The sequence below is a fragment of the Cebidichthys violaceus genome, unplaced genomic scaffold (assembly GCF_023349555.1).
Source record: "Cebidichthys violaceus isolate CVI_PGR_0920_01 unplaced genomic scaffold, fCebVio1.0.p SCAF_4, whole genome shotgun sequence".
Taxonomy (NCBI): domain Eukaryota; kingdom Metazoa; phylum Chordata; class Actinopteri; order Perciformes; family Stichaeidae; genus Cebidichthys; species Cebidichthys violaceus.
Genome location: NW_027176594.1, coordinates 9,144,549 through 9,155,891, shown reverse-complemented (window position 1 = coordinate 9,155,891; position 11,343 = coordinate 9,144,549). Strand labels below are relative to the sequence as shown.

At 38.6% G+C, this 11,343-nt stretch overlaps 1 protein-coding gene across 1 annotated transcript; it reads left to right on the top strand.

The window, feature by feature from the left end:
• The first annotated feature begins 527 nt into the window (after nt 1-527).
• LOC137885173 (NADH dehydrogenase [ubiquinone] iron-sulfur protein 8, mitochondrial-like) lies at nt 528-8,308 on the top strand. The gene is made up of 8 exons (XM_068727331.1): nt 528-616; nt 1,424-1,479; nt 2,125-2,190; nt 4,232-4,321; nt 4,740-4,848; nt 6,618-6,681; nt 6,933-7,061; nt 7,545-8,308. Exons 2-8 carry the CDS (start codon nt 1,437-1,439, stop codon nt 7,674-7,676), a joined length of 633 nt encoding a protein of 210 aa, XP_068583432.1. The 5' UTR covers nt 528-616; nt 1,424-1,436; the 3' UTR covers nt 7,677-8,308.
• Nucleotides 8,309-11,343: the final 3,035 nt, after the last annotated feature.

Sequence of the window (11,343 nt, the reverse complement as noted above, 5' to 3'; positions counted from 1 at the left end):
AAAAGTGTGGAGGATAAGTGTAAATAAATTTGATAAATGTCATGAGATGTCTTGCATGAGTGGAGTGAGTGGGTTAGATATGCATGTAGCTCTATTCAGATCAAGGCTAGATTATGGAAGTATTGTGTGTGGATCATCACCTAGATCTGAGTTTGAGGTTAGATAGACTCTGCCTTTGAGAGTGTGTTTAGGGGCAGTGAGAGCTTTGCCACTGTACTTTGTTAGGTTAGCTTCTAGAAACTAGTTGCAGGAAACATGTAGCAGAGAAAAGGACATGGCGGAAAAATTAAAGGATTATAGCTCACAGGAACAGGACTAAAGAGCATACTGGAGTGTTTTGGTAATGTGCATGGCAGAAGACGTTTGATCATCTTCCCGAGGAGAACTTGACTGGTGAGGAAAATCTGACACTGTAGAAGTAAACTACATCCAAAGATGGCAGTAATTAAATACCAAGGACGCAAGCTGTCGTTATTAAACACCAAATACGCCAAAGAAGAAGAAGAGAAGGAGGACGTCCATGACGCCATGACGTTGGAGAACTTCCTGTACACGCAAGGTCCGTTCCGCATATCGTCCGCTGTTCTGGTTTAGAAGGCCAAATAGCGACTTTTCGGTGAGTTTAAAATAATTTAAATTCATACAATCTTATTTCTTACAAGGATAATTTAAATGTATTATTTTTTTACATTTGACATTGAAAGGAACAGAATAGCCCTTAAATCCCCTCAAGCGACCTTTGTGCAAAAGTCCTTGACAGCATTTTATGTTCTGGTACTTGGCTACTGACACACAAACTAAACCCAAAACCAACGACCATTTATTTTGCACAGAACAGTTATGATGTGCTGTGAAGTTGAGTTGTCACAATGGTATTTTGTGTGTGTTTTGCAAGGTACTATTGGCTAACGTTAGCTAAACAATGTCATGCTAGCGGAGTACGTTAGCGGGAATTGCTAGTGTTAACGTTACATCAGGGTAAGCTTAGGTCAAGAAGTCCTGTTTTACGTTAAGAGTTCAAATCAAAGTTTGATTGCTGTGTTTCAATATTAGAGTTCGTAATAGTGAGTGGGACAAGGCTAACGTTAACAGCTGTGAAACAGCACAGCTAACGTGTATGTCGGTATTCAGCGATAGTTGTTTTGGCTGTGAAGCGGGTTTAACTTCACAACCTAGCTAACGTTACAGTACCATTAACAGTTAGCAATCGGGCTCGTACTATGATCCAAAATGTCGCAATGTCATCGGATAGTGTTTGTAAGAATCTACCTTACGTCATTTAGGTTATGGCAAACAACTGGGAGTATCGAATGACTGTTTACTATGTAGAGACCAATTTTAGTTTCAAATAATAAATATACGATCATGTTTTGATGCAGCCGTTGTGTGAATAGTTCCCTCATGGTTTCTTGTCTGGTTCCAGCTTCAAAGACGTGATGGCTGCAACGTTGCGTTTACTTTCCTCCGTATCAAGGCCAGGTAAGATTTCTCAGCCAAAGGAACGGTTGCACTTTCAAAACACTAGTAATTACAGTGCAACTGATATGATAGTAGTTAAACATTTTTTTTTGAAAATAAGTATATCATTTGGAAACGACACAACAGAGTGTTAAGATCTCAAATCACATAGGTTGTCAATAGGAGCCATGTCAGATTACACAACTAGATCTGCCTGCTCTCAGCAGAAGACCAAACACAAGAAGATGTGTCTTTGTCATAGTAAGATGTTGTTAAGCACACGTCAGGTATTTGTGTGTACTATCCTTCAGTTGTATAGTCAATGGGATGTAGTATCTTAATGAAGTCTCAAGAAGTACTACCCTGAGCCTTCCACTCAGCACTTATTGTATTCACACTAGTTTGTTGTACTTATTGTATTCGTATTGGTTTGCTGCACTTATTGTATTTGTTTGTTTCTGCACTGTACTTTTGCTCTGGTTTATGCTCTGTTTCATGCTCTTAGATGCTTGTGTAAACAAGGAGATGCACTTATGGCTTCTGGTGACTAGTAGTTCTCTTGAATACCTATGTTGAATACACTTATTGTAAGTCACTTTGGATGAAAGCGTCTGCTAAATGACTGTAATGTAATGTAATGATAATTCACTTTATCTTTCTTTTCAGGCACTTTTTTGGCCAGCCAGATTCTAGTGAGGTCCTTCAGTGTGTCCACACAAAGGGAAGGATTCAGTAAGTGCAACAACAACACACAAAGGCAGCTCAATGTGTTGTATTGGAAGTAAAAAAGTATACCCAATATTGTCTCTTATGATGGGAAAAAATCCCACACTGTCAGCGCTCAATAAATGATAGATGCAGCATTTGATCAGAAAGACCCTATCAGGCCCTTTTCCTCCACTGTCCACTTTACTTTGGCAGCAGAAACAGCCTTGCAGTACTTTGAACTTTTCTAACTATAATAGCTATTCATAATAGTGTGTTCATTGTGAGGCACAAAAACTCTATACTTGTGAACATGTTGAAAAAGTCATACCGTATGTATTTAAAAAGACATATACTAAAAATAATTCCTACACTTATTTCCAGCCTGGGCCTTAAATTTAAAGTTAACCTCCTGTCAAAACCTTGCTTGTCATCTTCTGGAGTTTGACACTAGAAGGCTGCATCTGCTTATTTGGAAAATGTTCTCTGTGCTCACCTCAAATGTAAGTTTAACACCTGGATATATCCGCAGGATTTATGACTTGAAACTTGTTTGATGCCAATCGGACTGACTTTGAGAATGTAGGAGACATCCTGTGTCCAGCACAATTTAAGATATGAACAAACAATATCTACACACTCATCTGTAGGGAGGAGTTTTTTCTAAAATGATGAACTAATCTAAAGAATTGTGGTTGTTTTTTTCCAATTATCATAACAAATAATGCATAACAGGAATTGATTTCTATTTTAATTATAACTGAATATTGTTTCTAGAGCAGCAACAGAAGAGTCTCAGTCAGCAAAACATTGTAGAGAACTCTCACCGTAGTTTCCTTCCTATTCATTCGGCTACGGTGCCTTAGGTGCTGCACTGACTTTTTTGTTTTAATGGTAGGAGTCACTTTTTGTTAATTTAGCACATCTCCTATAATCTGTAATATAAGATGCTTCACCTGGCCTTGGCCTCAGTTTAGTATGTAATACTGGGGTTCTGATGTGTTTCTGAAGGAGAAGCCTCAGCACTTTTGAAACATGCTCACAGTCAGAATAAAAGGGAAGGAACAAAGTCATCTCTATGTGGTGTGTTCATGTGCTGCTGGGAAACTTGGACATTCAAAACTCATGTCAGCTGCTGCAAAGCTTTGCATTCATGGGATATATATTTTAGGGAAATGAAACCTGTCTATAAACAAACATTATCAATATGGTTTCGGACACATCCTCTCCAGCAAAGACAGGTTTATCCATAGGTCATCCATAGGTTTCGTTGCACAACCCTGTTGTACAATGACGATAATGAATAATGAACCCTGAAACCTTGCAAGTGCTCAGTCACACCAGAGAGTGGGCCATTGAATTAGGGGGTTCTTTAAGCTTTGTGACGTACAGAAGTGACTGCTTTCACTCTGTGTCCAGCAGACATTACATGGTAAACATACGGTAGTTAATTCAACCCTTCCTGTTTTACTTTCTGCTGTTCACACATCCAGACTCAAAGTAGGAGGCCCACAAGCATAGAACCTTGCAGGTATGTTTAGCATTGACAATGTCATTCGTATATTGAGCTCTATTTTGTGCAGTTCTTTTTTCCATTGTGGAACACAACAATGTAGGTAATTTCCTGAGTAATGTGTTTCCATGCATCATCTGTCTGTTTGAAGTCCTGAAACCTGTTTTTGCTGAAGAGAATTTTGAAGCAGTATACTGACAATCACGTCAAAGCTGTCAATATTGATTACTATAGGTTGGTAATGAAAATTTGCGTGTCTTTGTCTTTTCCTTTGCAAGTGAATCCACCAATTATGAAGATTCCATTAAATGGTATACATCAGGGAGATGTCATACATATTACCCAATTACAATGCAGCCTGACAACACAAAGCTTGAAGAAAAGACTTAGACCAAATGACTTAGAAAGATTGATGAAAGTGATTTCCTCTTTTGTGATATGTGCTCATAAATGTTTAGCTTTCACACATAAATAGTCATCTGTTTAATCCCCTCACAGTTTACACTAACAACTCTCAACACCAGCTCACTGACCTATTTGTGTTTGTGTGTGCAGAGTATGTGAATGCCCAAGAGATCCCCACAGACATGAAGTCCATCACAGACCGAGCTGCTCAGACGCTGCTGTGGACAGAGCTCTTCAGAGGTCAGCTGAATGTCACACTTGTACATAACGGTGCTTTTTACTCATGTGAGACTTTTCAATTGTGAATTTTTCCCTTTAACAAACAACTAATCTTGCATTTATCTTCCTTTTTACTAGTAGTCATGCCAAAAATAATGAATGCAACCTGAGTTCTACCCAATAAGGGTTTGTGATTGCTGAGATATTTGTTTATTCTGTGCCTTTTGTTTCTAGGTTTCATTTATCACTATGTGTTGCAGTGCTTCATAAGGAGGTTATTGCAGGAACACAAGAAATCTGACCAAATGGATCTCCACCACTGGAGGTGGACTGGCTGCTGGAAAATAATCTTTGTCCATGTGCTCTGTATGCGTCAGTTAAAGAGATATGTTCTCTTTTTTCCCTCATTCAAACATGAATGCTTGTGTTGTGATGTCAGGTCTGGGCATGACAATGAGCTACCTGTTGAGAGAGCCCGCCACCATCAACTACCCATTTGAGAAGGGGCCACTGTCACCTCGCTTCAGAGGAGAACACGCACTGCGCAGGTGAGGATGACCACTCAGTGGACTGTGGGTTGTATACATTTTGAAAATAACTTGCATGTTTTGAGATGTCGGTCAAATTGATTTAAAAATGATAAGATGCTCAGACGTTAGATTGTGAATAACTATTCACACAGGGATTATTTGTTTTTCACAATGATGGACTCCGCATTTAACAACACTTATCAATTTAGGAAAAGTCAAGCTCATTGCATTCTTCTTTTGCAATACGGAACAGTGCTTTCTAATACTGAGTGATTGAGTCATTGTAGAGACTAACCCAAGAGGTGTCAAGAGGAGACAGTAATGAAATAATCATGATTTACTGATTTATCATGCTAAAAATAAAATGCTCTCTAATCGCTGAAAAACAGTCCCACACTTGGCCCATTAACCACAAAATGAACTGGAATTTTAAATGTTATGCTGTTGGACTGATGGCCGGAGACTGATGGAAAGGTGCAGATTTTGTGCAGAGATCTACGAGCTTCGGAAACCCCTCCCCTCAAACCTTTCCACTGTCAGATTAGGGGGAGCTGTACCTATAACCACTTTGGATTTCAGACAACACGTCATGTGAACCAAATAGTTTTTCTTAAAAAGGAACGAACAAATGGGTGGTGTTTAAGAGACACTTCTGAAAAATGTTTAAAAAAACCTTGTTCTGACACTAGAAATAAAAGTATTAAATAAGTACATTTTGTTACTTCGAGGTGTTTGAGACAGCGAGCGGTAGCTGCCGACGTCTCCCTTTTTAACTTGACACTATAGCAGTGCCAACGGGTGGAAGGATGGCTGCAGCTCTCGTGAACTCAACTTCATCAACTTGCCGCCACGGCTCACATGGCAACAACATAAACTAAAGAAAGGGAATTAATACAGGGGCTGATTTCATGAGTACTCTTCTTCACCAGAGAGCGATCTGTGAGCAACGTCAGCTACAGAGTCCGATCGTGGACAGTAAATTTAACTTATCAAATCCTTGGAATGGTAGCCATGACAAAGTGCAAATGGAATGGTAAATGGACTGTACTTGTATAGTTATTTTCTAGACTTCCAAACACTCAAAGCACTTCAACACTACATGTCATCATTCATCCATTCACACCCATTGATGACTGGGCTACCTGCCCATCAGGGCTAACTAACTATTCATACCCATTCATATACCCAACTTCTTCTTCTGCAAATCTTGTCTCTCATGGATATCTGTGAAAGAAAGCTGCTGCGTGCCAATTACATTGCTGGCTATTATATCGATGTTGAGCAAATGTTTTTTGTATGTAGAAGGGGCAGCCTAATGTCTACAGTACACACAGTCTCTCTGCTGTGATGTGCTTACACAGCTGCTGGAGGACATTGGCTGGTTGATTTATCTTTCCAATCCAGCTTTTATGATTAATGTGCCAAATCAGAACTCATCTGTGTCCGCATATTTCTGTTCACCCTTGACAGTTGAGTTTCACCTACCTGATTGGATAGTGATCAGTTATATTTCGTGGTTAAATGTTAAATATGCTGTAGAGGGGTGGATAACACTTTTTTAATTCTCTAGAAATTCTTCACAATAAAAGTCCCCCATTATTTTTGCTGCTTACGCTTTCTCCCTGCTGTTTTATTAGACTTGTTTTATTTAGGAGGAGCTGCTAACAAAGTGTTGCTAATTCAAGGATAAACATTTTGCAAGCGTCTTTGAATTTCTCCAGATTAATTACTTTTGGGGTCCTTGGTGCAGTATCAGCGCTCTCTAGTTTGTTGTGATGTTTCACCAGGTACCCTTCAGGAGAGGAGCGCTGCATCGCCTGCAAGCTGTGCGAAGCTATCTGCCCTGCTCAGGTATTCACACACAAACGTACAGATGTACTTTTAATATGATCAAGACAAAGCTACTTCGGCTATATGTATGTTTAAACCATAAGCAACTGTCTTTACTGCGAAGTAACACATAAAATGCATGGTTAATATGCATTTTATCTCTGGTGTGAATAAATATAGCCATTTATAGTCGATCTCAATGCCAGATCAGAGAAAAGTCTGAGATGGAGCTCTGTCTGTGTCTCTTCATCTCCAACAATGTGTATATCCAGGCCATCACCATCGAAGCAGAGACTCGTGCTGACGGCAGCAGGAGGACGACTCGCTACGACATTGACATGACCAAATGCATCTACTGCGGCTTCTGTCAGGAGGCGTGTCCTGTGGACGCCATCGTAGAGGTTCGTGTATGATCACTTTTTGTTTCAACATTGCATTTTATCCACCAAATGTGATACTAATGATTCCCCAGCAGATGTCGCCATTTTGACTTCTCAAACACTTTTGCAGAATTGCTTGGTCCGTGCTTCTTTTAGAATTTAATGGTGTTTGTTGGCAGAAGTGACGGTCTGACTACCAGCAGGGAATGCAAATAATCACCAGACATGAATGTTGTGAAAACTTTGTGAAAACGAACCAAAAGCAGAATCTAATGATAATGGCTACATTTTAAGTCACAACTTGTTAAGGTCAGAGAAAAGGCCAAATAAAAAACAAGCACCATGGTAACCTGAAAGCTCCATCGTCTGTCCATGCTGAATGTGATGATCCTTAGCTTTGCTTCTGTCCTCTCCTCGCTTCCTTTTAATCCTGCTCTTACCCATGATCCTGTTCTTCTCTCTTACGTTCCCCTCTCCATCCTCTCTCTTATCTTCTTTTTTCAGGGTCCTAACTTTGAGTTTTCCACTGAAACACACGAAGAACTGCTCTACAACAAGGAGAAGCTCCTCAACAACGGAGACAAGTGGGAGGCAGAGATAGCTGCCAACATACAAGCTGATTACCTCTACCGATAGACACCCCACACACACGCACGCACGCACGCACGCACGCACACACACACACACACACACACACACACACACACAATGTACAGTTAGCACATGCAAGAATAACCTCTCTGACACACACATACGTCCATACTGTACATACTGTAAGAAGACAGACTCAGCTGTGGATGTGCTTCAGGATGGGATTTCGGTTTGTCGATGTCAAACCCAAATCTTTTATTTTAAATCAAACATCACCAACATATTTCCTCTGGTTTCAGTGTCATCCCCTTCCGATATGATGAATATACTTTGATATGTTTCTGATTTTACCATGTCACTGTTTGGATTACATATTTATTGAAGAATGATGGCTGTCTGTGTGATTAGTGTACAACAGTCCAGCTGTCTCAGCATGCTCCTGTCAGTGATCATCCAGTCATCCATGTGGTTGCGCTGTCACACAAGACTAAAAATGCACGGAGACTGAGTCATGCTGTGGCTGTATTGTTGCTGTTTATTGATTGCAGATAGAAGAATTCTGATGTCCCACACCAGTATACATGGATTATTGTTAATATCTGGATGTCAGTACAGAGTTTTGTGGTCTTTGTACTCTTTCCACTCTGACTCAAGAAATAAAATTTTGGGAGAAACACTGTGGAGTGTGAGCATTCCATCTTGATTTTCATTTCAAGGTCACCAAACTACAGACTCCATGATGAAGACTGTGACCCCTGTGTTTGAAAGCTCTTGAAAAAGCTAGTAAGTGGACTGTTTTTGTTTTGTCTGAATTGGATACATCAAGTATTATCATAAAGGGTAAGATGGCGGAAGATGCCCACCCACATGCAATTCAGCCGTGACTATTAAAGGTCACTGAAGTTAATGTGTGATATTAGGATAACTTGGTCAAATGTTTCCTTAATGCTTTTAAGATTCTGTACATTTGACAAATATTGACTTGAGTATTAGGAGATTCATGTGGAGAACTTATTAGTTTTGAACAAAATATTAAATACATTTTTGAAATATTTATAGCAGCAGTTTTGGGTAAAACACCCTGGAAAACATATTTTTCCACAATTATGTTTCTATGCAGGTCTGATTTTTGGGCCATGTGTAAAAAAATTAATACAAAAATGATCTCTGAAATAGTAAGATAATATATTTCCAGGAAATATACTGAAGTGCTACTCGTTCAACCTTACTGATGAAATATTGTTTGATAATTTTCTTAGTTTTTTTCCACATTTAATTGTCTATAGTCCCCCAAACTGGGTCTGATTATGTGTGATCATACTGTTGATACTGACATTATATAAGCCGCTGATCACATCTCAGTAGGTAGATGGTGTCATTAAGGGGGAATCTTCCCCCATTGTATCCATACTTTCGCATGCTAGTGTCACATAACATTACAATGACATAGACTAGTTCTATTATCTTTCAACATTATGAATATTAATATCAAAATTAACACAGCATGCTTCCTATTGATCAATTCCTGTTAATTGTACTGGAATGCATTTAGACCTTTTAGCAGCTTTCCGTCAGTATTCTAGAACAGCATGATATCATCTAGAGCGGTCACAGACTTTCTGCTGGATTCATCTCTAAGGTATGGAAGCCTGTTCCGCCAGCAAAAAAAAAGAAAAATAATTCAGTTTTTTTTCAATGTACTTAGAATCGAAATTATGAGATACTTTAACACAACAGTCATAGGAGCAGCTCTTTTTTTTTTTTTTTGGGAAGGGGTTGTTTTTGTTTTGTTTTTTCTCTTTTTGTGTCTGGGTTTGGTAGCTTGTGGGGTTGGCAGGTATGTTGTGTGCTGTTCTGTTTGTGGGTGGCATGCCACATGTAACCTGTGTAAACTGAAAATAAAAAGATTGAAAGAAAGAAAGAAGCAGCTCTTTGGCAGGTTACCCTACATTTGACATATAAATGGATTATGAGTACATTGAAGACTACTTTAAATGTGGCTTTACAACAGATGAAATTCTTCAACTGCTTGCTGTTTCACATGGGATTGTACTAAGCAAACACACCCTTGCATAGAATTTTAAGCAAGAAGCAGTTCTGGAGTAGAAAGAATAAAACCGATGTGGCATCCTTCATTGAACAGCAACTGGAAACATCTGGTCAGTGTTATGGTTACAGATGGATGCACCAAAAGTGTTGGTGCATTTATTTATTTTATTTTTTTTGCTGGCGGAACGGGCTTCCATACTAAGGAGATAACAGTGTAATAATAAGGAATTCTGAAAGTCACATTCAAAAACAAAAATGACATGGACTGCCCACAAAAATAACCTGGAAAAATAAGGCAAACAAAAAATAAATCACATCAAAGCCCTCCACTAAAGCACTCTTTTACTTTATATTATCATTATGCTTTAGCCTACTTTGATTCAAACCATATCCACCCTGACTGGCTGCTCAGTTCTTTTGACACTTTTCAGTTATATTTATTTTACTTCATTGTGTATTAATAAAACTACATAATTGAATAAATTAGCTCAGGTTCATATTACCTCGTAAGGGAAACGAGGATGCAATTAAGAGACTTGGGACGTACCCTTGGATGTACCCACAGTGGTGGGAAAACACACAAAGACAGGAAGTGAAGTTATCTAAAACGAGATAAGAGGTAAGTAACACAAAATAAAACAGGAAATATTGAAATGACTAAAATGAAGAAACCTTACTAGGGAACAGGACGAGAGATAACAAACAAAGGTGCTGCACAGAAAAAAGGAGGGAAACAAACACGGGACACAATAGGCAGGGAACTTCAAAATAAAACAGGAAACCAATAAAAACAAATCCAAGATCATGACAGATCTGCACTCTACTGAGTACGCCTTAGTATACTTTCAGATATGCGTTTTCTTATATCACAGCTTGTGTTGCAAATGACATAAAATCAAGCACTTAGCCTAATTACATAAAGAGGCATAGCCTATGTATGCTCTTTTTTTGTTCATGATGAGAATACTTTTGCAATGTAGCAAAATTAAAGTTTTTAAAATGTGGTGGCCCGTTGTGGATAGTGACAGCTGTTTTTGCACCGAACAGCACCTCTGAGTACCCGGCCCTCATGGAGTCTCTGGGTGGTGTCCTGAAAAGTGCGCCAACTGGGGACTCTATAGTTCTGCTGGGGGACTTCAAGGCGCACACACACACACACACACACACACACACACACACACACACACACACGTATAAAATATATGTATGTGTGTATATGTATATATATGCACATATATATATATATATATATATATATATATATATATATATATATATATATATATATATATATATAAATGTGTGTATATATATATATATATATATATATATATATATATATATATATATATATATATATATATACTACTGTATTACTACTATTTACTATATTGTTAGATGTATGTATTTTTGTACACGTTCCCTGATATAAGTTAATTTGATAAACTAAACTAAACTGCACGTTACACGATGACACAAAAACTAATTCAGACAGAAAATTATGCATTTGTACAAACGACGTTTTAAAGATTAGTTATCTTATTTCTAAGTTCTCCACAAATGGAAGAGGTGGTCACGCAGAGAAATGCCCTCGATCTCGTCCAAGCGCGAGTTTGGAAATGATTAGACCATATTGCATGAAGTAAATACAAAGCGATAGGCT

What these genes read in the sequence shown, in the direction of transcription:
- LOC137885173 (XM_068727331.1), top strand. Translation starts at nt 1,437, where the DNA reads ATGGCTGCAACGTTGCGTTTACTTTCCTCCGTATCAAGGCCAG. An exon ending in GGAGAACACGCACTGCGCAG is followed by an intron (nt 4,849 to 6,617) that starts GTGAGGATGACC and finishes ATGTTTCACCAG; the next exon opens with GTACCCTTCAGGAGAGGAGC. An exon ending in CTGTGGACGCCATCGTAGAG is followed by an intron (nt 7,062 to 7,544) that starts GTTCGTGTATGA and finishes TTCTTTTTTCAG; the next exon opens with GGTCCTAACTTTGAGTTTTC.